Source organism: Dryobates pubescens, chromosome 21 (genome assembly GCF_014839835.1).
Source record: "Dryobates pubescens isolate bDryPub1 chromosome 21, bDryPub1.pri, whole genome shotgun sequence".
Lineage (NCBI taxonomy): Eukaryota > Metazoa > Chordata > Aves > Piciformes > Picidae > Dryobates > Dryobates pubescens.
Window position 1 is genome coordinate 2531049 of NC_071632.1, and position 25813 is coordinate 2556861.

At 51.5% G+C, this 25813-nt stretch overlaps 1 protein-coding gene across 6 annotated transcripts in view; it reads left to right on the forward strand.

Annotated features, from left to right (window-relative positions):
* CACNB2 (calcium voltage-gated channel auxiliary subunit beta 2) overlaps positions 1-25813 on the forward strand; it is a 336701-nt gene that overhangs the window by 260345 nt on the left and 50543 nt on the right. For all 6 annotated transcript variants that reach the window (XM_054171152.1, XM_054171153.1, XM_054171148.1 and 3 more), the window contains 3 exons: positions 13440-13562; positions 16182-16318; positions 19803-19879. In XM_054171152.1, coding sequence (XP_054027127.1) covers positions 13440-13562; positions 16182-16318; positions 19803-19879 — 337 coding nt within the window. The remainder of the gene's footprint in view (positions 1-13439; positions 13563-16181; positions 16319-19802; positions 19880-25813) is intronic.

Here is a 25813-nt window from a genome sequence, read left to right on the forward strand (position 1 = left end):
TCATCCTCATGGCTCTCTGTTGGACTCTCTCCAGCAGGTCTCTGTCTCTCTTGAACTGGGGAGCCCAGCACTGGACACAGGATTGCAGCTGTGGTCTCAGCAGGGCAGAGCAGAGGGGGAGCAGAACCTCCTTAGACCTCTAGGCCTTGGTCAGCTCTTCTTGTAGGAGACATCTGCCTGCACAAAAGCCTTGCCTCTCCTTGCTGGTGACTCAGTTCCCTCTTATCTGAATGACAGGAAGAGAACAGAGAAGCATTTTGCTGAAACCTGAGCCTGAAGTCTGCTCAAACCTCCCTGGGAGAACTCCATGAAACTGAAGAAGCTTGAAATGCAAAAGGCAGCTCCTGCCCTGAGCAGGTTGGGAGTTTTCATGTGAGGCTTACTTTCTGCCCACCAACTTATCAGCTCCTTAGGTTGAAATAAACCCCAGCTTCTCTCTTTCAGGATCCAAGAGGGGAAAAAAGGAAAACTCAACTTTCCTTCAGTCACTCTACATCTAGGCTTTCTTTATGCTTCTCTCCCTGCCTGCATGCTCCATTGGGATCTGCATGTGGAGGCTTTTATGAATGTTAATGTATGGCACTGAGATACCATCAGGATGGGTTCCATGGATGGAGCATTCCGTGGCTACAGAACTGCCTTGAGGGCTGCACCCAAAGGGTGGCTGGCAATGGATCCAAGTGGAGGCCAGGGACAAGTGGAGTCCCTCAGGGATCAGTCCTGGGACCAGGCTTGTTCAACATCTCTGTGGGTGCCATGGACAGTGGCACTGAGTGCTGCCTCAGCAGGGTTGCTGATGGCACCAAGCTGTGTGGTGCAGCTGACAGCTGGAGGGAAGGATCCGTCCAGAGGGACCTGGACAGGCTGCAGAGCTGGGCCCAGGACAACCTCAGGAGGTTCACAAGACCAAGGGCAAGGTCCTGCAGCTGGCTCAGGGCAATCTCAGGCACCAACACAGGCTGGGCAGGGGCTGGCTTGAGAGCACCCTGAAGAAAAGGCTTTGGGGGGGCTGGGGGAGGAGAAGCTCAACAGGAGCCAGCAGGGAGCACTTGCAGCCCAGAGAGCCAAGCAGAGCCTGGGCTGCAGCAAGAGAAGTGTGGCCAGCAGGGCCAGGGAGGGGATTCTGCCCCTCTGCTCCACTCTGCTGAGACCACAGCTGGAGCTCTGGGGCCAGTTCTGGAGCCTCTGTGCCAGGAAGGCTCTGGAGGGGCTGGAAGGTGTCCAGAGAAGGGCCAGGAGGAGGAGCAGAGGGCTGGAGCTGCTCTGCTCTGGAGACAGCCTGAGAGAGTTGGGGTTGTGCAGGCTGGAGAGGAGAAGGCTCCCAGGAGACCTTCTGGTGGCCTTCCAGGATCTGCAGGGGGCTCCAAGAAAGCTGGGGAGGGACTTTTGAGGGTGTCAGGGAGGGATAGAACTCGGGGGGATGGAGCAAAAGTAGAAGTGGGGAGATTGAGATTGGCTGTGAGGAAGAAGTTGTTGCCCATGAGGGTGGTGAGAGCCTGGCACAGGTTGCCCAGGGAGGTGGTGGAAGCCTCCTGCCTGGAGATATTGAAGATCAGCCTTGCTGTGTCCCTGGGCAGCCTGCTGTAGTGTGAGGTGTCCCTGCTGACTGCAGGTGTCATGTGTCATCTCTTTCATTTGGGTTTAGCTATTTTTGTTTTCTTTTTCTTCCTTCTGCTTTTTGGTTTGGTTTGCTTTGGTTTATGTATTCAACATTCAAGTGATGTTAAATGCTGCCACTTCTGATGTAACAGCTGGCAAAGGCTGGGGGTAAAGTCTAAACCTGAATGAGTCTAAGGAGACTGACACATTTGGTTGTGTGAAATGAACTCCTGGAGATGTGCAGGATCTTACACAGCACAATGAAATGGAGACTGAGAGGGATTTCAAGACATCCATTGAATCCTAGAATGGTCTGGGTTGGAAGAGGGACCCCCAAAGCTCATCCAGTCCAACCCCTCTGCACTCAGCAGGGACACCCTCCACTAGATCAGGTTGCCCAGAGCCCTGTCCAGCCTCACCTTCAATATCTCCATGGATGGAGCCTCAACCACCTCCCTGGGCAGCCTGTGCCAGTGTTCCACCACCCTCCTGGTGCAGAACTTGTTCCTCACATCCAATCTCAATCTGCTCTGCTCTAGTCTGAAGCCATTGCCCCTGGTCCTGTCCCTGCAGGCCTTTGCAAACAGTCTCTTTGCAGCCTTCTTGTAGCCCCCTTCAGGTACTGGCAGGCTGCTCTTAGGTCTCCCTGGAGCCTTCTCTTCTCCAGGCTGAACACCCCCAGCTCCCTCAGCCTGTCCTTGTAGCAGAGCTGCTCCAACCCCCTGAGCATTCTTGTGGCTCTCCTCTGGACCTGCTCCATCAGCTCCATGTCCTTCCTGTATTGAGGGCTCCTGACCTGAACACAGTACTCCAGGTCATAGCAGAGCAAAGTGTCAGAATCTCCTCTCTGGATCTCTGGCAATGCTGCTTTGGATGCAGCCCAGGCTGCCATTGGCCTTCTGTGCTGCAGTCTCACACTGCCTGCTCCTGTCCAGCTTCTCATCCACCAGCACCCCCAAGTCCTTTTCCTCAGGGCTGCCTTCTATCACTCCTCCCCCAGTCTGTATTGACAGTGAGGATTGTTCCAGCCCAGGTGCAGAACCCTGCACTTGTTAAATCTCATGAGGTTCACATGGGTCACCTCTCCAGCCTGTCCAGGTCCCTCTGGATACTATCCTGTTCCTCTGCTGTGCTGACAACAGCACTCAGCTTGGTGCCATCTGCATACTGCTGATGGTGTCTTGGTCTCCATGTCTATGGCACTGATAAAAATATCACAGTATCACCAAGGTTGGAAGAGACCTCAAAGATCATCAAGTCCAACCCATCACAACAGACCTCATGTTACACAGTACAGGTGCCTGTGCAGACCCCTTGGGGACACCACTGTCCCTGCTCTCCACCTGGACTTCAAGCCACTGAGCACCACCCTCTGGATGCAACCATTCCCTAGAGATTTGCTCAACATCCACTCAGAATAAGTTGTACCTGGTCAGCTCCTTAGTGTGACTTATTCCTGAAACCTCTGGCAGGAAATAAGCAATGCTTCTGTCTTCTCTCCACACCTCTGATCATCACTGCTGCTCTTATCAAACCCATTTCTCTTCTTCATCATCAAATCTAATCAAATTATCATCATCATCAAATCATTAAGGTTGGAACAGACCTTCAGGATCATTCAGTCCAACCATAACCTAACAACCACGACCACCAAGCTCTATCCTGCAGCACCACATCTGCAGCTTCTTCAACACCTCCAGGCATGGGGACTCCACCATCTCCTTTTCTGCACCCTCCTGAAGTGCCATGCCAAGGGTAGTGCAGCACATGGACTCCAGAGCTGGAGACTCCATAACCTCTCTGGGCAGCCTGCTCCAGGCCTCCCAACACCTTCACACCAAAGAAGTTTCTCCTCATCTTGAGGTGGTACCTCCTGGGTTCCAGCTTGTGCCTCTTGTTCCTTGTCCTATCCCTGGGCACCACCAAACAGAGCTGGCCCCATCCCTTTGCTTTGGTTCAGCCTAAGCAGCTCCATCCCTGCATACCCACAGAATCTCAGTTCTCTGAGCCAGGGAAAGCAGAGTAAATTGGAAATGCCTAGAAATGCAGATCAGAATTCTTGCCACTGCTGTGCCTCTTGATGCTGTGTCTCTTTTTTCCCCCTGAGGTGAGCTGTGACAGTTCTGCCTCACTTGGTTGCTTTTGTCACTGAATGCTTTCGTAAGAGCTCCTGCTGCATCCAAGCCAGAATTAAGCTTTGGCAGTTCAGGGCTATAATAAGAGTGAGGTTTGCTGCCTGCTCGTGTTTCATCTGCTGGCTGGCTGCCTGCCTGGCTGAGCACCAGCTGTAGGAGATGCTCTGCAAGGAGATCTTCGTCACAGCACTGCACTCTTACATCTCCCACACCCACCAGCAAGCCTGCTTCGGCTTCTGCTCCAAGAGAGGCGTCCGAGGGAGATGTCTGCAGCACAAGTCAGTAAGAATAGCAGGCAACAATAGAGAGAAGTAGTCTGGCTGCTGGAACATGGCTCTGAGAGCTTGGGTTTGGACAGGAAGGGCATGGGAGCTGCCATGAATCTTGAGGCTGTCATTATGGCTTGCTCTTGGCATGACTCACCTGGCCCAAAACCTGGCTTTCAGCCACTCCTGTGTTGGCTTCTCCCCTGCGTGGTTCTGCCTGGTTCAGAGAAGCCCTAATGCTGCTTTAACTTCACTCTAAATCTTGGGAGGCTTTTTCAGTCAAAAAGGGAGCTCCAGAGCACAGGGACAAGGCTGGGACCCTGCCTGGAATGGGGCAGGACTGAAGTGCAACAGCAGCTTTACTGGTGCTCTGGCTCCCAGGAGCACATCCATGGGAAGGGAAGGGAAGGGACAAGCCCTCACTGGTCTCCTAGGTGGAGACAGGTGGTGATCCTCCAAGGTCTGTACTGGGACCAGAGCTGTTCAGTATCTTCATCAGTGATACAGACAGCAAGACTGAGGCACCCTCAGCAGGTTTGCTGATGGGACCAAGCTGAATGGTGATAAGACTGAAGGATGGGATGGGAGCCAGCCAGAGGGACCTGGACAGGCTGAGAGGTGGCTGAGGAGAACCTCATGAGGTTCAATAAGGCAAAGTGCAAGGTCCTGCACCTAGAGCAGGGCAACCCTCATTATCAGTCAAGGCTTGAAGATGATGATGGGATTGAGAGCAGCCCTGCAGAGAAGGACTTGGGGGTGCTGGTGGGAGAGAAGCTGGACACGTTCAAGTATCTCAGTGTCCTTCTAAAACTGAGGGGCCCAGAACTGGACACTGTAACTTACTTGCACACTGGAAGGATCTCCCCTTGTGACAGATCCCAAATGTGTGACTTGGCCAAAATGCCAGTGGCCAAAAGCACCTTGGAACTGCAAACAGAGAATGAACTGACTGCAAACTGGGGAAGAGGAATAAGACTCCAGTTGAGGCAGGCTTTGGCTGTGCACTGAGACTGCTGAGGGGTTTGGAGGGCATCGTAGGAGGAGCAGCTGAGGGAGCTGGGGTTGTGTAGTGTGCAGAAGAGAAGGCTGAGGGAGAGCTCATTGCTCTCCACAGCTCCCTGAGAGGAGGCTGGGGTGAGGCTGGGGTTGGTCTCTTCTGCCAAGTAAGCAGAGCTAGGAGGAGAGGAAATGTGCTGAAGCTGTGCCAGGGGAGGGGTAGGTTGGAGAGGAGGAAAGATTTCTTTGCTGGAAGAGTGGTGAGGGGTTGGGCCAGGCTGCCCAGGGAGGTGGTGGAGCCCCCATGCCTGGGGGTGTTGAAGAGGCTGCAGAGGTGGTGCTGCAGGGTAGAGTTTGGTGGTCATGGCAGCTGGGTCATGGTTGGACTCACTGATCTCAAAGGTCTTTCCAGCCTTGATGGTTCTGTGATGCTCTGACACAATTCTGAGGCTGATGTTTGTACCTTTATGCTGACCCCACTGAGGGTTTAGTTAAAAATACCCCCACCATTCCCCTGAGTTACAGCCACCTCCATATTCACTTTTCCTGACTCTGGGGTGTTTAACTTCCAATGTTGGTAACTGTTCTCTTAACATAGCCTGAAAAGGATGTGCTGTGTCTTCTTATTCCTGCAAACTGCTTCTGGGCACTCAGGGAGATCTGAATTCCTGTCTCAGAAGTATCTCGGCTAGTGTAAGGCCTAAATCACTGTGGTGCTCAGGGGAAGAATATGCTCATATATACTGCTGGGCAGCAGTTCTGCATGGGACAGCAATGAGCCCTTGGGGCCAAGAGAGCCAATGGCATCCTGGGGTGCAGCAGGAAAAGTGTGGCCAGCAGGGCTGGGGAGGTTCTGCTGCCCCTCTGCTCTGCCCTGCTGAGACCACAGCTGCAATCCTGTATTTGGGGCTCTCCAGTTCAAGAGAGACAGAGACCTGCTGGAGAGAGTCCAACAGAGAGCTATGAGGATGATGAAGGGACTGGAACAGCTCTGCTGTGAAGAGAGACTGAGAGCCCTGGGGCTGTTCAGTGTGGAGAGGAGAAGGCCGAGATCAGTGTCTATCAATATCTGAGGGCTGGGGGTCAGGATGAAGGGGCCAGGCTGTGTTTGGTGGTGCCCAGTGACAGGACAAGGACCAAGAGGTACAAGCTGGAACCCAGGAGGCTCCACCTCAACATGAAGAGAAGCTTCTTTGGTGTGAGGGTGCTGGAGCCTGGAGCAGGCTGCCCAGAGAGGTTGTGGAGTCTCCTTCTCTGGAGCCTTTCCAACCCCACCTGGATGTGTTCCTGTGTGCCCTGCCCTGGGTGCTGCTGCTCTGGCAGGAGGGTTGGACTGGATGATCTCTGGAGGTCCCTTCCACCCCCTACCATTCTGTGATTCTATGTTTAGTGATGATTTAAGCTCCTGCCATCAGCTGTGCTGACACGAAGGGGACAGGAGCACTGAGCCAGCCGTGGTGCTTGCTGTGTGCTGACAGCTTCTCAGGGCTTGTTCTGCATATTAGTTAAGAGGTAATAAAACAATCAATTCCCAAATTGATTCCCAAACTCTGAGATACCATCCCTGGAACATACATTCAGGGAACTGCTGGAAGCAGAGCAGTCTTGCTACTAAAGGCCTGGTGCTAATGCAGGAGGCATTTCTCAGCACAGTCCCTTGGAGGCAAGATGCTCAACATACTGTGTTGAGTTCAGGTTCTGACACACAGGCTTGCTGAGGCAACTGCAGAAGTGCACAATTACTCAAACATTACAGCTGAAAATAAAACTTGAATGCAGAAACACTTTCAGTGGTGCAGACAGGGAATCATAGAAGGAGAGAATGGTTTGGCTCGGGAGGAGCCTCACAGATCATCAACTTCTAACTGCCCTGCTATGGGCAGGGAAACCTCACAGCAGCCCAGGCTGCTCGAGGCCTCATCCAGCCTGGCCTTGGACACCTCCATGGAGGAGGCAGCCACAGCCTCCCTAGGCAACCTGTCCCAGTGCCTCACCACCCTCATGGACATTTTCCCCCAGTGTCCAATCTCAATCCAGCTTCTTCTCCTTCAAAGCCATTCTCCCTCCTCCTGTCACTCCATGCCTTTGTCAAAAGTCCCTCCCCAGCTCTCCTGCAGCCCCTTTCAAATACTGGAAGGCTGCTTCAAGGTTTCCTCAGAGCCTTCACCAGGCTGAACAGCCCCAACTCTCTCAGCCTAGCCCCATAGCTGAGGATCTTCAGCCCTCTGATCATCTTTGTGGCCTCCTCTGGACCCCCTCCAACAGTTCCATGTCCTCCTTGTGTTGGGGGCTCCAGAGCTGGATGCAGGAGGGGTCTCAGCAGAGCAGAGTGGGAGAATACAACTTTTTCTTGGTGAGCTTTTGGTGCTGAGATCTAAATTTTTAACCAAGCACTGCACTGTTGATTTCTTTAGGGCTTTCTTTGTCTTGCTGTGTCACAAGTTGAGGGGTTTGGAGCACAGCCCTGGGAGGAGAGGCTGAGGGAGCTGGGGTTGCTTAGCCTGGAGAAGAGGAGGCTCAGGGGAGACCTTCTTGCTCTCTGCAACTCCCTGAAGGGAGGTTGTAGGCAGGTGGGGGTTGGTCTCTTCTCCCAGGCAGCCAGCACCAGAACAAGAGGACACAGTCTCAAGCTGTGCCAGGGGAGGTTTAGGCTGGAGGTGAGGAGAAAGTTCTTCCCAGCAAGAGAGATTGGCCATTGGGATGTGCTGTCCAGGGAGGTGGTGGAGTCACCATCCCTGGAGGTGTTTAGGAAGAGCCTGGCTGAGGCCCTTGGTGCCATGGTTTAGTTGATCAGATGGTGTTGGGAGACAGGTTGGACTCAATGATCTCAAAGGCCTTTTCCAACATGGTCTGGTCTATCCTATCCTATCCTATCCTATCCTATCCTATCCTATCCTATCCTACCCTACCCTACCCTACCCTACCCTATCCTACCCTATCCTACCCTACCCTACCCTATCCTCTCCTCTCCTCCTGGAGAATGTTTGTTTGTGGAAAGCTTGAAACCCTTCCTGCAGCTCTTCTCTCGGTGTGAACCTCATCGTAAGCCAGATAGCTGGGAGCTGCTAAAACTGCTGTCTCATAAGCTTAAAATGTCCTCACTTGTAACACTGGGGGGAGGGGGGGAGGAGAATGTGGGGAAAAAGAGAGGGCTTGAAATCCCAGCAGAGTATTTTTATTGCAAACAACAGCGTTCATCTGCTGGCTTTGGCTACCAGAAGGAGCCTGTTTCCAGCAAGCACAGCAGACTTCTTCAGCTGGGGCTGCTTCCAGCTGTTCCCCTCAGCTCCCCAAGTGGGTGGTGCCCAAGAGCCACCTCCCTGGCAGGCTGTGGCAGGCAGACAGCACACAGCCATTGATGAGTTTGGGCGTTATGCTGTGATGAAAAACAAGAGCCCGGCTCATCTGAGGCGGCTGCGTGTGCGTCAGCGCAGCTATTTCAGGTCTGTGCTGCCTCCTGAGCTGAATGCAAACCAGCATCAGTGACTCTGCTCCAGTGTGGTGTCATAAAGGGAAGGAGGAAGCATGACATGGAAGCTGTGTGTGTGAAGATCACCTAAAATAGTAACAGAAGTGTCTCTGGAGAGCACCGGCGGACAAAACATCCCCAGGAGCCTACCTGTTGTTCAGGCAAGCTGGATCTGGCAGGCTCGGCTTGCTAGCAGCTGGATGTGCTACATTTTCCTTCCTTCCCATTGAGGGCACCTATTTCTGGAGCAGGAGCACCAAGGAACTGGAAGGATTCAGAGCTTTCCTCAGTCAACCTCACCAGCAGGCCTCAATCCTATGGAAAAGACACTTGGAGTCAGAGAATCACAGAACGGCTTAGATTGGAAGGAAGCTTCAAGATCATCCAGTTCCACCTCCCCTGCTGTGGGCAGGGACACCTCCTACTAGATCAGGTCACTCAAGGCCCCATCCAACCTGGCTTTCAACACTTCCAAGCTTGGAGCCTCCACAGCTCCTCTGGGCAACCTGTGCCAGTGGCTCACCACCCTCATGGGGAGGAATTTCCTTCTCGTGTCCAATCTCAATCCAGCTTCTTCCAGTTGGAAGCCATTGCCCCTGCTTCTGTCACCCCAAGCCTGTGTCAAAAGTCCCTCTCCAGCTCTCCTGTAGCCTCCTTCAAATACTGGAAGGCTTCTCTCAGGTGTCCCTGGAGTCTTCTCTTCTCTAGGCTGAACAACCCCAACTCTCAGCATGTCCTCATAGCAGAGGTGCTCCAGCTCTTTGAACATCTTTGTGGCCTCCTTTGGACCTGGTCCAACAGTTCCATGTCCTCTTGCATTGTGGGCTCCAGAGATGGACACAGGATTCCAGGTGGAGGTCTCAGGACAGTGGAGAAGAAGGGGAAAGTCACTGAAGCTCTAATTGCTGAGTTTCCATGCAGCCACACTTAGAGAGTGCTTAGAGGGTCTCAGGGGAAGGCTGGTCATGGTTCACAGGCTCACAGGATGTTAGGGGTTGGAAGGGACCTCTGGAGATCTTCCAGTCCAACCCCCCTGCCAGAGCAGGAGCAGAGAATCCAGCACAGGTCACACAGGAACACATCCAGACAGGGCTGCAAAGGCTCCACAGAAGGAGACTCCACAACCTCTCTGGGCAGCCTGCTCCAGGCCTCTGGGACCCTCACAGTCAAGAAGTTCTTCCTCATGTCGAGGTGGAGCCTCCTGTGCTGCAGCTTCCTTCCATTGCCCCTTGGCCTATCCCAGGGCACAGTGAGCAGAGCCTGTCCCTGTCCCTGTCCCTTCCTTCCTGACCCCCAGCCCTCAGCTATTGATAGACATTGATCAGATCCCTCTCAGTCTTCTCCTCTCCAGACTGAACAGCCTCAGGGCTCTCAGCCTCTCCTCCCCAGGCAGTGCTGCAGTCCCTTCAGCATCCTTGTAGCCCTCCCTTGGACTCTCTCCAGCAGATCCCTGTCCCTCCTGAGCTGGGTTGTGCAGTGGTCATGCCTCCTTGCTTCCCACTCTGGCAGGGATGTGCCCCTTGGTGTCAGGCTCTGTAGAGCAGGAGTTGTGCTGGTGTCTGGGCGAGAATGAGGTGAGTCAGCTCTTTGTAAGTCAGCAGTGTAAGCATGGGCAGGGCCTGGGCATCGTTCACACCACCTTAGTTTTGGAAGTAGATGGTGAAGTGTGCTCAGACCAAATAATTTCTCATTGCCTGTGGTAGTTTTAGGCTGTGCCTTTAAATTTTTGTTACAGATTTCGAGCAGGAAGGTAGAAAACTGGAAATAAATCACTGCTGGGGGTGAAAAGGGAAACCAAAGACAATTCCAAACTGTTTCACTGGAGAAATACCTGCCATGAGACTGCTTGCACCAAAACATGCTGAGGGCTTCTCTTCTCTGCTCACTTCATGCTCTGAAGGGATTTACTAACCTGCTTCTGCTTGACCTTCCAGAGAAGGGCAGCAAGGCTGGGGAGGGGTCTGGAGCACAGCCCTGTGAGGAGAGGCTGAGGGAGCTGGGGTTGCTTAGCCTGGAGAAGAGGAGGATCAGGGGAGACCTTATTGCTCTCTCCAACTCCCTGCAGGGAGGCTGTAGCCAGGTGGGGGTTGGTCTCTTCTCCCAGGCACCCAGCACCAGAACAAGAGGCCACAGTCTCAAGCTGTGCCAGGGGAGGTTTAGGCTGGAGGTGAGGAGAAAGTTCTTCCCAGCAAGAGAGATTGGCCATTGGAATGTGCTGCCCAAGGAGGTGGTGGAGTCACTGTCCCTGGAGGTGTTCAAAAAAGGCTTGGATGTGGCACTTGGAGCCATGGTTCAGTTAGTCAGGAGGTGGTGGGTTACAGGTTGGACTTGCTGAGCTCTGAGGGCTTTTTCCAACCTTGTTGATTCTATGAATATCAGAAAGAGAGCAGCCCAGGAGCCAAATGGCATCGACCACACGTGGGGGGAGACTCCACAGGAACAGTTGTGCCAAAGAGGCAGTGAATTGATTGCTCACTGCTGGTTGTGCCCAGGCAGGCAGTGCTGCTGCTGCTGTGTGTTAGAGGCTTTGGGGTGCTCTGAGGCGCCAGGCAGGGCAGGTTGCCGGCAGGAAGGCCGCGCGGCCCCGGGGCTGGGCTGGCTCCGGCGGATGGCAGCTGTTAATGATGCTGTTGGGATGGGTGCTGGCTCTGTCCTGGGGAAACTGAGGCATGGCAGAGTTCTAGTTGCAAGGGGAAGCAGCCTTACCTCTGACTCCTAAGCTCATGGCTCCTCTTGTAGCTTGTGGTGTGTAGGCTCCTGGCTGTATCCCAGGCGCTGCACCGGGCACTCGAGGTGACGTGACTCAAGGCAACTTCAAGCCAGATAAGGTCCAAGCAGGTTCAAGCAAGGCAAGGCTTGAGCAAGGCAAGGCTTGAGCAAAGCAGAACTAGACATCAGCCTGTATATAAATCGTGCCCAGGATTCAATTGGGCCAATAGGGCAACTGAAGCCAGCACACAGTTACCCAATGAGAAGGGGTTCTGGCAGGCTGTGGCCATAAAGGGCAGAACCACAGGCCTGGGCAGGCAGGAGCAGTGCTCAGAGCCCATGCCCTGACCCCAGAAGCAGGGGTCTTCACCAGACACCCATGGTCCTGTCCCCTTTGTTCCTTTTCCCACGTTACCCTGACCTTCTGCAGGAAGGAGGGGGGGAGGGGGAGCACGTCTAGACACCTCAGGCTCTGTCTGGGTTTGTGCTGGGGCTTGTTTGGCATTCCCATGACATCAGTGTAGCGTGATGAAGTTCAGTGTAGTGTGATGAAAAGTCATGTCATGGCTTCCCAATCACTCCCCAGCCCCCCTGAGACCCAGTTCAAGGCTTTGAAAATATTTTGCCAGCCATAACGTGTGGGGACATCAGACTCTGCTGGAGGACTTGGGAGGGAACAAAAAGCCTGGGGAAGGGGAAGAGTGGGTCCCAGGAATGCTCTGTGCCCTTTTTTTGTTCTTGGAGGAGAACCTCAAGGTGTTCTCTGAGGTAGCACAAACCAGAGCAGCAGTGTGGTGAGGAGCAGCTGAGGGAGCTGGGGGTGTTTGGTCTTGAGAAAAGGAGGTTGAGTGGAACCTTTCTGACTCTTTACAGCTCCCTGAAAGGAGGTCGGAGCCAGGTATGGTTTGGTCTCTTCACCCCAGTAACAAGTGACAAGATGAGAGGAAATGGCCTCAAGTTGCTCCAGGGGAGGTTTAGGTTGGATCTTAGAAGAAACTTCATCCCTGAAAGTGTTCTCAAGCACTGGAACTGGCTCCTTAGAGAGGTGTCTGAATCCCTGTCCCTGGAGGTGTTTCCAGGAGGCAGAGCTGTGGTGCTGAGGGCCATGGCTTAGCCCCAGCCTTGGTAGAGTTAGAGAATGGTTGGACTGGATGAGCTGAAAGGACTTTTCCAACCAAAGGGATCCTAGGATTCTATTCTATGATTTTATGGACCTCACAAGCTGTGCTCTCAGAAGGGCTCTACAGTCAGGTGTCTTGCTTAGGGGTCACTGGCAGCTGCTGGAGCCCCTCCTCCTAATTGTGGTGGCTCTGGAGACTACCTGGGGACTGACATGTGCTCCTCCAGAGCAAGCAGAACTGCAAGCTGAGCAGAGTACCTGGAGTGCCAGCTGACTTAGGATTTGTAACTGCTGACTTGTCTCATCCCCAGTGAATTCAGAGCACCATTACCTTGTAAACATCTTCTGTCAGGTGTGTTGCTATTAAATAACCAAGGGAAGGAAAAAGGAGACTTGGTGCTGTTCTGCATGGGTGCTCTGAGAGTGTCCTCAAGCTTTTGTGATGTTCAAAAGCTAACTTGCAGAAAGCATCCCCTGGCCATCCCTTGGTACAGACTCATGTGTGTGCAAGGAGCATTCTAGAGTGGGTCCAGAGGAGGCCACAAAGATGATCAGAGGGCAGCAGAACCTCCCCTATGGAGACAGGCTGTGAGAGTTGGGGCTGTTCGGTCTGGAGAAGGGAATGCTCCAGGGAGACCTCAGAGCAGCCTTCCAGTACCTGGAGGGGGCTCCAGGAGAGCTGGGGAGGGACTTTTAACAAGGGCTGGGAGTGACAGGAGGAGAGGCAATGGATTGAAGCTTAAGGAGGGCAGATTTAGACTGGAGATTAGGAAGAAATTCTTTGCAGTGAGGGTGATGAGAGACTGGTACAGGTTGCCCAGGGAGGTGGTGGAAGCCTCACCCCTGGAGGTTTTAAAGGCCAGGCTGGATGTGGCTGTGAGCAACCTGCTGTAGTGTGAGGTGTCCCTGGCCATGGTAGGGGGTTGGGACTGGCTGAGCCTTGAAGTCCCTTCCAACCCTGACAACTCTGTGATTCTCTGATTCCCTGGAGGTGTTCCAGGCCAGGCTGGATGAGGCCTTGAGCATCTAATGGTTTGGTGGGAGGTGTCCCTGCCATGAGTTGGACCTAGATGGTCCTGAAGGTCCTTTCCAAGCAGAGCATGCCAGGGGTGCATGCCCTGATGCTGTCTGTCACTCCCTTGCAGGCCAAGCCCGTTGCGTTTGCGGTGCGGACGAACGTCGGCTACAGCGCGGCGCACGATGACGATGTCCCGGTGCCAGGCATGGCCATCTCCTTCGAGGCGAAGGATTTCCTTCATGTTAAAGAAGTAAGTAGAGCTGGAGGGGGGGTGGGAATCTGACTTCCTTTGTCTGTTTGACTCACAGTGCTGCTCTTCCGTAAGGCTACCCCTTTATACCATCCAGCACCGCAGAGGTGTGGTGGAAACAAGACGGCCGAGCGCAAGGGACTGGATGGTCTTTGATGCACTCTGCTCTACTTCCCTACTCTGCTCTGCTGAGACCACAGCTGGAGCTCTGGGTCCAGTTCTGGAGCCTCTGTGCCAGGAAGGATCTGGGGGTGCTGGAAGGTGTCCAGAGAAGGGCCACGAGGAGGAGCAGAGGGCTGGAGCTGCTCTGCCATGGAGACAGCCTGAGAGAGTTGGGGTTGTGCAGGCTGGAGAGGAGAAGGCTCCCAGGAGACCTTCTGGTGGCCTTCCAGGATCTGCAGGGGGCTCCAAGAAAGCTGGGGAGGGACTTTTGAGGGTGTCAGGGAGGGATAGAACATGGGGGGGAAAGGAAAAAAACATAGAAATGGGTAGATTCAGATGTGAGGAAGAAGTTGTTCCCCATGAGGGTGGTGAGAGCCTGGCACAGGTTGCCCAGGGAGGTGGTGGAAGCCTCCTACCTGGAGGTGTTTGCAGCCAGGCTGGAGGTGGCTGTGAGCAACCTGCTGTAGTGTGAGGTGTCCCTGGCCATGGCAGGGGGGTTGGAACTGGCTGAGCCTTGAGGTCCTTTCCAACCCTGACAGTTCTGTGACTCTATAACTGCCTTTCAGACAGGGAAAAAGGATTTCTTCTTGCAGTCAGGAACACTGGCAGGAAAACCAAGGGGAGCAAGACAAAAAGCTGTACAAATTGGTGGTGTTGATCAATTAGCAAATGAACATCACTAATGAGGACCTCAGCTGCTGGTTTCTGGGCTATGAGTGCTCATTGCCAGCTCATGTTGAGCTCCTTCTGACACAGCACCCCCAAGTCCTTCTCACTGCTGCTCTCCAGCCATTTTCTGCCCACCCTGGATTTGTGTTTGGGATTGCCCTGACCAGGTGCAGGGCTCACCTCTCCAGCCTGTCCAGGTCTCTGGATGTCATCCCTTCCCTCCACCCTGCCAGCCAGGCCACACAGTTGCTGTCATTGCTGAGGGTGCCCTGGCACCACTGACCATGCTGCTGACATAGAAGTCGGATAGCACTGGTCCCAGTACCAGTCTGTCACAGTGTGTCCAAGATGCTGATCATGAGCTGTTGGCAGGAAAGCAGAATCACAGAATTGTCAGGCTTGGAAGGGACCTCAAGGCTCAGCCAGCTCCAACCCCCCTGCCATGGCCAGGGACACCTCACACTACAGCAGGTTGCTCACAGCCACCTCCAGCCTGGATGCAAACACCTCCAGGCAGGAGGCTTCCACCACCTCCCTGGGCAACCTGTGCCAGGCTCTCACCACCCTCCTGGGGAACAACTTCTTCCTGACATCCAATCTCAATCTGCCCACTTCTACTTTTGCTCCATTCCCCCCAGTCCTATCACTCCCTGACACCCCCAGAAGTCCCTCCCCAGCTTTCTTGGAGCCCCCTGCAGATCCTGCAAGGCCACCAGAAGGTCTCTTCAGAGCCTTCTCCTCTCCAGCCTGCACAACCCCAACTCTCTCAGTCTGTCTCCATGGCAGAGCAGCTCCAGCCCTCTGCTCCTCCTCGTGGCCCTTCTCTGGACACCTTCCAGCACCTCCAGATCCTTCCTGGCACAGAGGCTCCAAACTGGACCCAGAGCTCCAGCTATGGTCTCAGCAGAGTGGAGCAGAGGGGCAGAATCCCCTCCCTGGCCCTGCTGGCCACACTTCTCTTGCTGCAGCCCAGCCTCTGCTTGGCTCTCTGGGCTGCAAGTGCTCCCTGCTGGCTCCTGCTGAGCTTCTCTTCCCCCAGCACCCCCAAAGCCTTTTCTTCAGGGCTGCTCTCCAGCCAGTCCCTGCTCAGCCTGGATTGGTGCCTGAGATTGCCCTGAGCCGGCTGCAAGACCTTGCCCTTGGTCTTGTTGAACCTCCTGAGGCTGTCCTGGGCCCAGCTCTGCAGCCTGTCCAGGTCCCTCTGGATGGATCCTTCCCTCCAGCTGTCAGCAGCACCACACGGCTTGGTGCCATCAGCAACCCTGCTGAGGCTGCACTCAGTGCCACTGTCCATGGCACCAACAAAGATGTTGAACAAGCCTGGTCCCAGGACTGATCCCTGAGGGACTCCACTTGCCCCTGGCCTGATGGAGTAAGTGCAAAAGCTTCCTGCAGTTGCAGTGGGTAGGAGCACATGGGAAGAAATCTCTGGTGTCCAGGAAGAGCAAAAGCAGCTCTTGTGTTTGAGAACAGTAGGCTGTGAAGCCTAAAATAATACCAGTGCTGAAATGTGTGGAAGTGGCAGCCAAGGAGGATCATCAAGTCTGTGAGGGAAGGTTTCTGCCTAAGCACTCTGCAGCTTCTGAACCCTTCTCAAGGTGTAATTATTGTTAATGCATTTCTGGGTATCAGCACAGCTCTTCATTACCATAATAACAGAGCAGAGTGATGAACTGCAGGGCAGAATGGCATCCAGTGGCTTGGCTGCCAGTTAACACTAATACCAAAGTGATGGCAGGTACACTGACATCCTGCTGCCTGCCTTCTTGTTGCTCTTTTGTTCTGCAGAAATTTAATAATGACTGGTGGATAGGACGGTTGGTAAAAGAAGGCTGTGAGATAGGATTCATACCAAGCCCAGTCAAGCTAGAGAACATGAGGCTGCAGCATGAACAAAAGGCCAAACAAGGAAAATTCTACTCCAGGTAACAACCAAATGTCATTAAACGGGGTGGGGGGACACTGAGTGGGAGAGTGGGGGTGGGGTATGGCTCTGTTCACGGGGTGGCAGTGGCAGCTGCAGGTGGCTGGGGGAGAAAGGAGATCTTTAGGTTGTGTGTTTAATCTCATTGCTGGCTGGGGGAGAAAGGAGATCTTTGGGTTGGTTTTTAGTTGTGTGTTTAATCTCATTGCTGGTTGATTGAGAAAGGAGATCTTTAGGTTGGTTTTTAGTTGTGTACTTAATCCCATTGCTTGATGAGGGAGAAAGGAGCTCTTTAGGTTGGGTTTCAATTGTGTATTAAACCTCATTGCTGGTTGAGGGAGAGAGGAGACCTTTGATTTGGTTTGTAGTTGTGTGTTTAATCCCATTGCTTGATGAGGGAGAAAGGTTGGTTTTTAGTTGTGTATTTACTCCCATTGCTGGTTGAGGGAGAAAGGAGATCTTTGGTTTGGTTTTTAGTTGTGTGTTTAATCTCATTGCTGGTTGAGGGAGAAAGGAGATCTTTGGTTTGGTTTTTAGTTGTGTGTTTAATCTCATTGCTGGTTGAGGGAGAGAGGAGATCTTTAGGTTTGTTTTTAGTTCTGTGTTTAATCTCATTGCTTATTGAGGGAGAGAGGAGATCTTTAGGTTGGTTTTTAGTTGTGTATTTACTCACATTGCTGGTTGAGGGAGAGAGGAGATCTTTAGGTTGGTTTTTAGTTCTGCATTTAATCCCATTGCTGGTTGAGGGACAGAGGAAATCTTTAGGTTGGTTTTCAGTGGTGTATTTAATCTCATTGCTGGTTGAGGGAGAGAGGAGATCTTTGGTTTGTTGGTTTGTAGTTGTGTCTTTAATCTCATTGCTGGTTGAGGGAGAGAGGAGATCTTTAGGTTGGTTTTTAGTTCTGCATTTAATCCCATTGCTGGTTGAGGGACAGAGGAAATCTTTAGGTTGGTTTTCAGTGGTGTATTTAATCTCATTGCTGGTTGAGGGAGAGAGGAGATCTTTGGTTTGTTGGTTTGTAGTTGTGTCTTTAATCCCATTGCTTGATGAGGGAGAGAGGAGATCTTTAGGTTGGTTTTTAGTTGTGTATTTAATCTCATTGCTGGTTGAGGGAGAGAGGAGATCTTTGGTTTGTTGGTTTGTAGTTGTGTCTTTAATCCCATTGCTGGTTGAGGGAGAGAGGAGATCTTTAGGTTGGTTTTCAGTTGTGTGTTTAATCTCATTGCTGGTTGATTGAGAAAGGAGATCTTTAGGTTGGTGATCTTTAGTTCTGTGTTTAATCTCATTGCTTATTGAGGGAGAAAGGGTATCTTTAGGTTGGTGCTCTCTGATGGCCTGCAGTGGCTGTTACTCCATTTCATTTTCAAGGGATATTTGTCATGAGTGCAGTTGCTATGTGCAAGACCAGCTTGTCAAAATTAATCTTCCTGCATTCCTCAGCATTTTTCTTTTCACCTGTTTTCATGACCTTGCAGTTTCTGAAGCACTGAGTGTAGAACTTGAGGAAGATGTTCAGACTAATTTGTTTTAAGCTGAAGGCAGTGGCTACTGATCAGCTATTAGTGGGAAAAGAAAACACAGAATTCTTAGACAAGACTTTCATAGAAGCACAGAACTGTCAGGGTTGGAAGGGAGCTCAAGGCTCAGCCAGTTCCAACCCCCCTGCCATGGCCAAGGACACCTCACACTACAGCAGGTTGCTCACAACCACCTCCAGCCTGGCTGCAAACACCTCCAGGCATGAGGCTTCCACCACCTCCCTGGTAGCCTGTTCCAATATCTGTGGTAGTTTTAGGCTATGCCTAAAGCTAATGCTGGGAGAAACTTCAACCCACCACAAGTATCTCACCACCCTCATGGGGAAGAACTCCTTCCAAACATCCAATCTGAATCTCCCCACTTCTAATTCTGCTCCATCCCCCCCAGTCCTGACACCCTCAAAAGTCCCTCCCCAGCTTTCTTGGAGCCCCCTTCAGAAACTGGAAGGCCACAAGAAGGCCACCTTGAAGGTCATGTAGTCCAACCATGCATAGACAGCAAAACCCAGAAGAATATCATTGGCTGGGGCACAGCTTGGAAGTTAGTGCTGTGTCTGATGTAGTTCTGTTCTGTTGTGCTTCCCACAGTTTGAACCCATGGAGGAAGTAAATCTTTATTTCTATCTGATGTCATTGCTGTTGGAGAGAGAAAGTAGATCCTGAGCTTGGTGGCTGGACAGATGCTTTGGTCTTGTCAGATTCCTTGCCTACAAGCACAACTGTTAAGAGCTCTGGAAGTTTGATGCTGAGTTATTTGTTGTCTCTGAGTGCAGCCTTCATTCCATTGAACTACTCAGTACCTAAATGTGTTGCACAGCACTGCAGGGTAGCAATAGTGGCATCTTTACTGCAGCATTCTCAAGGTGGTTCTCCAGGACATGTGAACACATGTGGAAGCAAAGGCCACTTGCTTCCCTTTGGGTCTGTAGGAAACAAGTCTTGCCAGTATGTCTGAGTGGGATGGACCTGGAGTGGAGAAAACAGCTGGGAGAAATTTGGGAAGCCAGAAAGGCTTCTTGAGTAGGAAGGGCAGCAGTGTTTGAAGAGCATGCCAGGGCTAGGAGTGCTGCAGCACTGACAGCTGTGAAATGCCCTCTCTAGGAGTGTGTGGTCCTTAGCGGGCTCCTTTTTCCTCTCATGGCAGTTCTGACACAGCCAGATCTGACCAAGTGATTCCATCCCTTCCCAGTCCATCAGGACTTCCCTTTTCCAGCACCTCTGCTGCAGACAATGCTGCCTTCTGCCACACATCCATTCAGTTAGTGCTTGTTCATGTTTGGAGATGGGAAAAGTGGAAGTGAGTGCTGTCACATGAATAATTTGAGGGGTGAAATAGCCTTTCTTGCCTTCTTCTCAGTGCCTTTCTCCTTAGGGTAATTGAAGTAAAAATGACTAAAAATGTTGTCTCATTTCCACAGCCTGGAGTGATTTTTCACAGAGCAGAACTTGACAATACCCCAGACTGTTATATCTTCATTTGAGGGGCTTTCCCCCCTCCCCCCCAAGTGAAACCTTGTACTGAGACAGCAAAAGAAGTTGTACTTTAATTAAACACAAAAGATGTAGGAAAACTCCCAGTAACTTTCATTAGGGAGCTGTCAATAACTCTGCTGTTAAAAGCAGATATGCTCCCTGGCTTCTTAAGAATTAGTCTCAGTAATGAGTAGTGCCATTAATAATTGTCTCTCAGTAGCCACATTCCTAGTGAGCTGACGTGGAGATGGAGAGGCAGCGAGAGCACAGGCAGCAGAGTGACTTTGCCCCAGCAGAAGGAGCAGGACCGCTGCGTGCAGCGCCTGGCTCCTCAACGCTCCCCCACCTTGCGTGTGGCTGGCTGGTTTATCATCCCCTTTGTCCCTTGGCTAGCAGCTCCTTCAGGAGGCAGCTAAGAAATAAACTACAGAGAAAGCTGGGAGGCTTCAGACTAATTTGTTGCTTTACTCCAGTAAATCAGGAGGAAACTCTTCATCCAGTTTGGGTGACATCGTTCCTAGTTCCAGAAAATCGACGCCTCCATCATCTGGTGAGTAGGTCCTGAACCCTTTGCTTTACAGCCCAAGGAGTTTAGATACTTTTGCTCCTGTTTTTCTTATCCCCTGTGCCTCACAGGTATGAGGTTGGGTGGTTGCCATGCCCTACAAAAGCTGGTTCAGGTGGTTTTGAAGTAATGGGGGTGGTGCCAGCAAGATCAGGCAACGATGGGGCTGTTAACAGTGCACTGAGTTCCCCCTTTGCTTTTACTGTGGTGTTTTATAGCAAAGACAGAATAAAATGCTGAGACTGCACTGAAGCAGGGCAGTGGAAGGTTTGGTCTGGCCTGAGCAGTCCTGCTGAACGAGCAAGACCTTCTGGCACAGGAAAAAAAGCAGCAATAAGAAGTAAGAAATTCCCAGGGGGTTTCTTCAGGAGCATCAAGGGCAGCATTAGTCACTAATAACAGGGATTGCTGGTTTCACAAGTTATAGACTCATAGCATGGTTTGAGTTGGAAGGGACATTAAGGATTATCTAGTTCCAGCCCCCTGGTTTCACAGGTCACAGGTTCACAGATTGATTCATAGAATGGTTTGAGTTGGTAGGGACCCTAAAGATCATCCAGTTCCAACCCCCTGGTTTCACAGGTCACAGGTTCATAGATTAATTCATAGAATGCTTTGAGTTGGTAGGGACCCTAAAGATCATCCAGTTCCAACCCCCTGGTTTCACAGGTCACAGGTTCATAGATTTATTCATAGGATGGTTTGAGTTGGTAGGGACCCTAAAGATCATCCAGTTCCAACCCCCTGGTTTCACAGGTCACAGGTTCATAGATTTATTCATAGGATGGTTTGAGTTGGTAGGGACCCTAAAGATCATCCAGTTCCAACCCCCTGGTTTCACAGGTCACAGATTCACAGACTGATTCATAGGATGGTTTGAGTTGGCAGAAACCTTAGAGATCATCCAGTTCCAGCCCCCTGGTTTCACAGGTCACAGGTTCACAGACTGATTCATAGAATGGTTTGAGTTGGTAGGGACCCTAAAGGTCATCCAGTTCCAACCCCCTGGTTTCACAGGTCACAGGTTCATAGATTGATTCATAGGATGCTTTGAGTTGGTAGGGACCCTAAAGATCATCCAGTTCCAACCCCCTGGTTTCACAGGTCACAGGTTCATAGATTGATTTATAGAATGGTTGGAGTTGGTAGGGACCTTAGAGATCATCTAGTTCCAACCCCCTGGTTTCACAGGTCACAGATTCACAGACTGATTCATAGGATGGTTTGAGTTGGCAGAAACCTTAGAGATCATCCAGTTCCAACCCCCCCTGCCATAGGCAGGGACACCTCCCACCAGCCCAGATCCTTCTGATGAGGATGTGCCTCCCAGAATCCACACACATCCAATCCTTCCTCCTTTTTGTGATGTGTTTGTCACACATACTGGTTTGCATTTAGAGCATCAGCAGTCAGGAGCTTGGATCAGCAGTCAGGAGCTTGGAGGCAAGAGGCCCAAAGCCTCTTGTGGTGAGCTGGTGGAGGAAATCAGCATCAGCTCCTTGAAAAATGCATAGCAGAAGATGAGCAAACCCCAAAACTCAGCTCTTGGATGTTCTCCTGAGAGAGGAAAAAGTACATTTGGAGTACTAGCAATCAGAAATCCTGATTAAACCTTCCTAGTGGTTTGTCTCCTGAGCCAAAGAATTGCCTTTCCCACTCAGTTCCTCTGGAGCCTGATCTTAAAATGATCCTGAAGATTTGAAAGTAATTTCTATGGACATAAAGAGAGAGAGAGAGGAGAATTGAATCAAGTTATGATAGTAGCTTTCTTTCATTAAATGGATGGCAAAATCTATGTCTTTTTTTTTTGATGAAACCATGGAATTTTTTGTACCTACCAACTTCAGTGTGACTGCATTTGGTTAGGAGAGTTCTACTCAAGGGCCCTATCCCTTGGTTTTTTCTCTATCTGTGTTCAGTTTACTAACAGGTGTCCACCACAGGCCTCTAGAATACACATTAAGCTCTTGCCTTATGATGCTTTTAAACTGTGGCATTGACTGTTGAGTCCAGCAGCTTCATTCTGGCAGTAAAACTGCCCATGGACACTACCATGGCAGTTTCACACAACCACAGAATCCTTTCAGTGGGAAAAGACCTTCAGGATCCTCCAGCCCAACCATTCTCTGACTCTGCCAAGGCTGGGGCTAACCCATGGCCCTCAGCACCACATCTCTGCCTCTGGGAAACACCTCCAGGGATGGGGATGCAACCACCACCCTGAGCAGCCTGTGCCAGGCTTTGAGAACCTTTTCAGGGAAGAAGTTTCTTCTAATCTCCAACCTAAACTTCCCCTGGGACAACTTGAGGCCATTTCATCTCCCACTGTCACTTATTACTAGGGAGAAGAGACCAACTCCCACCTGGCTCCAACCTCCTTTCAAGGAGCTGCAGAGATCAATGAGGTCTCCCCTCAGCCTCCTCTTCTCCACACTAAACACCCCCAGCTCCTTCAGCTGCTCCTCCCTAGCCCTATTCTCCAGACCCTTCCCCAGCTTTGTTGCCCTTCACTACAGCACCTCAATGTCCTTGTTCTGAGGGCCCTAAAACTGAACCCAGGACTCAAGGTGTGGCCTCACCAATGCCCAGCACAGGGGCACAATCCCTTCCCTGATCCTGCTAGTCATACCATTGCTGATCCAGGCCAGGATGCTGGTGGCCTTCTTGGCTACCTGGGCACACTGCTGGCTCATCTTCAGCCAGCTGATAGAATAGAATAGAATAGAATAGAATAGAATAGAATAGAATAGGAATAGGAATAGGAATAGGAATAGACCAGACCAGGTTGGAAGAGACCTTCAAGATCATTGTGTCCAACCTATCATCCAACACCACCTAATCAACTAAACCATGCAACCAAGCACCCTATCAAGTCTCCTCCTGAACACCTCCAGTGATGGTGACTCCACCACCTCCCTGGGCAGCACAGAATAGAATAGAATAGAGTAGAATAAACCAGGTTGGAAGAGACCCTCAAGATCATTGCATCCAACCTATCAACTGAGGGGCCCAGAACTGGACACAGGACTCAAGGTGTGGCCTAAGCAGTGCAGTGTACAGGGGCAAAGGCAGTGCTGATGAACACCCCCAGGACTTTCTCTGCTGGGCAGTTTCCATCCACTCTGCCCCAGTCCTGGGGCATTCATGGGGTGGTTGTGACCCAAGTGCAGGACCCAGCCCTTGGCCTTGTTGAATGTCATGCACCCGGCCTCAGGCCATGGATCCAGCCTGTCCAGGTCCCTCTGCAGAGCCTACTTACAGCACATGATTGGAGCATCTGGAATGCTATCATATTGTTCTGTATCCTAAAAGCATTGGAGGGGAGGACCTGTGAACATTTCAGAAGGCTGCACAGAGCTCACCAGTAAGAGAAGAGCTACTTAGGGTACCTCCTGTAGTTGTCACTGGGTTGAATTGTTCCTTCAGACATCTTTTCACCAGCATGGGTTTCTGGAGGGGAAAAAAGAAAGGAAATCTGGTACTTAGGTGTTTTTCAGTTCCACTGACAGTGTGGAGGACACTAATGAGCAGTGGACCTCAGCTTAATGTGTGAGCTTCAAACCTGGGACCTGCAGCATTTTTTTTCCTCAAAGAAGCATCTCAAGAAGGGATTTTGGCTAACACAAGGACGCTGGAGCACACTTCAGGTACTATTCTCAGGCCTCCTCTTTTTGAGAGGACAAGAAATGACACATATGGAAAGTGTTCCAGTGGTTGAAGGGATCTGAACACAAGGAGTTCATTTCATTCTTTTTTTGAGTCAGGGATGTTTGGTGGTTGGTTTGGTTTTCAATCTAATGCCACAAAACCAAGCAATGAAAATCCCCCCCAAAGAAGATGAAGAATCAGTGAAAACCAAATGAACAGGAGGCTCACAGGCATTGAAATAATCCTTACTCTATTGATCTGGTAATCCATCCATACAGTAATGGATTGCATCAGGTTGCAAGGAACCCTCAAAGGTCATCTTGTCCAACCCCCCTGCAGGCAGCAGGGACCCCTCCAACTACAGCAGGCTGCCCAGGGTTACCCCAAGTCTAATATTGAATGTCTCCATGGACATGGCCTCAACCACATCCTTGGGCAGCCTGTTCCAGTGTCTCACCACCCTCATGGTGCAGAACTTCCTCCTGATGTCCAACCTAACTCTGCCCTGCTCCAGTTTCAAACCATTGCCTCTCATCCTATCCTCACAGCCCCTTCTGAGCAGTCCCCCCCCAGCCTGCCTGTAGGTGCCCTGCAGATACTGAAATGCAGCTCTAAGGTCTCCCTGAAGCCTTCTCTTCTCCAGGCTGAACAGCCCCAACCCTCTCAGCCTGTCCCAACAACAGAGGTTTTCCAGCCCCCTGATCACCTCTGTGGCCTCCTTAGGACCCTCCCCATTAGGCCCAGGTCTCTCTTCTGTTGGTGGCCCCAGTGCTGGACACAGCCCTGCAGGTGAGGTCTCTGCAGAGCAGAGCAGAGGGGCAGGATCCTCTCTCTCCAGCTCTGGCCACACTGCTTTGGATGCAGCCCAGGCTGCCCTTGGCCTTCTGTGCTGCCAGTGCCCATTGCTGGCTCCTGTCCAACTTCTCCCCCATCAGCACCCCCAAGTCTTTCTCTGCAGGGCTGGATTGATGTCAAGGGTTGCCCTGCTCTAGATGCAGGACCTTGCACTTTGCCTTATTGAACCTCATGAGGTTCTCCTCAGCCACCTCTCAGCCTGTCTGGGTCCCTCTGGCTGGCTCCCATCCCATCCTTCAGTCTTATCAACCACACCACTCAGCTTGGTCCCATCAGGAAACCTGCTGAGGGTGCCTCAGTCTTGCTGTCTGTATCACTGATGAAGATACAGGGAAGCTGTGGTAGCAATGCAGACCCCTGAGGGACAGCACTTGTCACCTGTCTCCGTCTGGACATGAACCACTGACCACTACCCTTTGGATGCCATCATCCAACCAATTCCTTATCCCCTGGAGTGTCCACCCATCCAATCCCTATCTCCCCAGCTTGGAGAGAAGGATGTTGTGGGCCAGTGGTGAAAATTACTTGGACCAAAGTGCAGAGCAGGGAAGATGATAAAGAGCAGAAGAGCTCTCGTGGGAGCCGTTGCGTGACGTGAAGACGGAGAAGGAACCAAGGAGATGCTGCATTTCTTCTTGACGAGGAGAAGCTTTAACAGCTCTGAGTCTTCTTGCCTGACTATTTTAGTTGCACATGGAACTGAAGGAGTTTTGCTATCCCTTATTATGTGTGATTTATGGGATCTGGCCTGTGTTCAAGACAAGATAATACCTTCTTTTTATACTTGTGAAGAGGATGCAGGAACAGTGCTGCTGCAAGAAAATGTGACGTGGTTTCTGGGACTGTTTTGAGGAGCAGGAGTATAGAAACAGAGCACAGATCCACTTGCAGGCTTGCCTGGCAAGGGCAGGCTCAAAGGCAGTGTCCTGTAACTCAGGAGTTGTCAAGCATCATGACATGAGGTCTGTGGATAATTCAAAGGGGCAGGCAGACTTCACCCCAGCAGCAGAGCTCAGTGGCCCCAAGTGTCTCTTAAATCAGCAGCTGCACATAGGCCTAACAGAAATATTTCTGTGGGGCACAGCTGTGCCATGGTGGGTGCTGGCTCACTCATCAGGCAGCTGGAAGGTCACCAAGGTGGTTTCACCATGGTTTGCAGGGATGAATTCTCAGCTGGGGGAAACAATGCTTAGGTCCAGCTCAACAGAAATCACAGAATCAATAAGGTTGGAAAAGACCTCAGAGATCATCAGTTCCAACCTATTACCTAATACCTCCTGACAACTAAACCATGGCTCCAAGTATCACAGTATCACCAAGGTTGGAAGAGACCTCAAAGATCATCAAGTCCAACCTGTCACCCAGCACCTCATGACTACTAAACCATGGCACCAAGTGCCACATCCAATCCCCTCT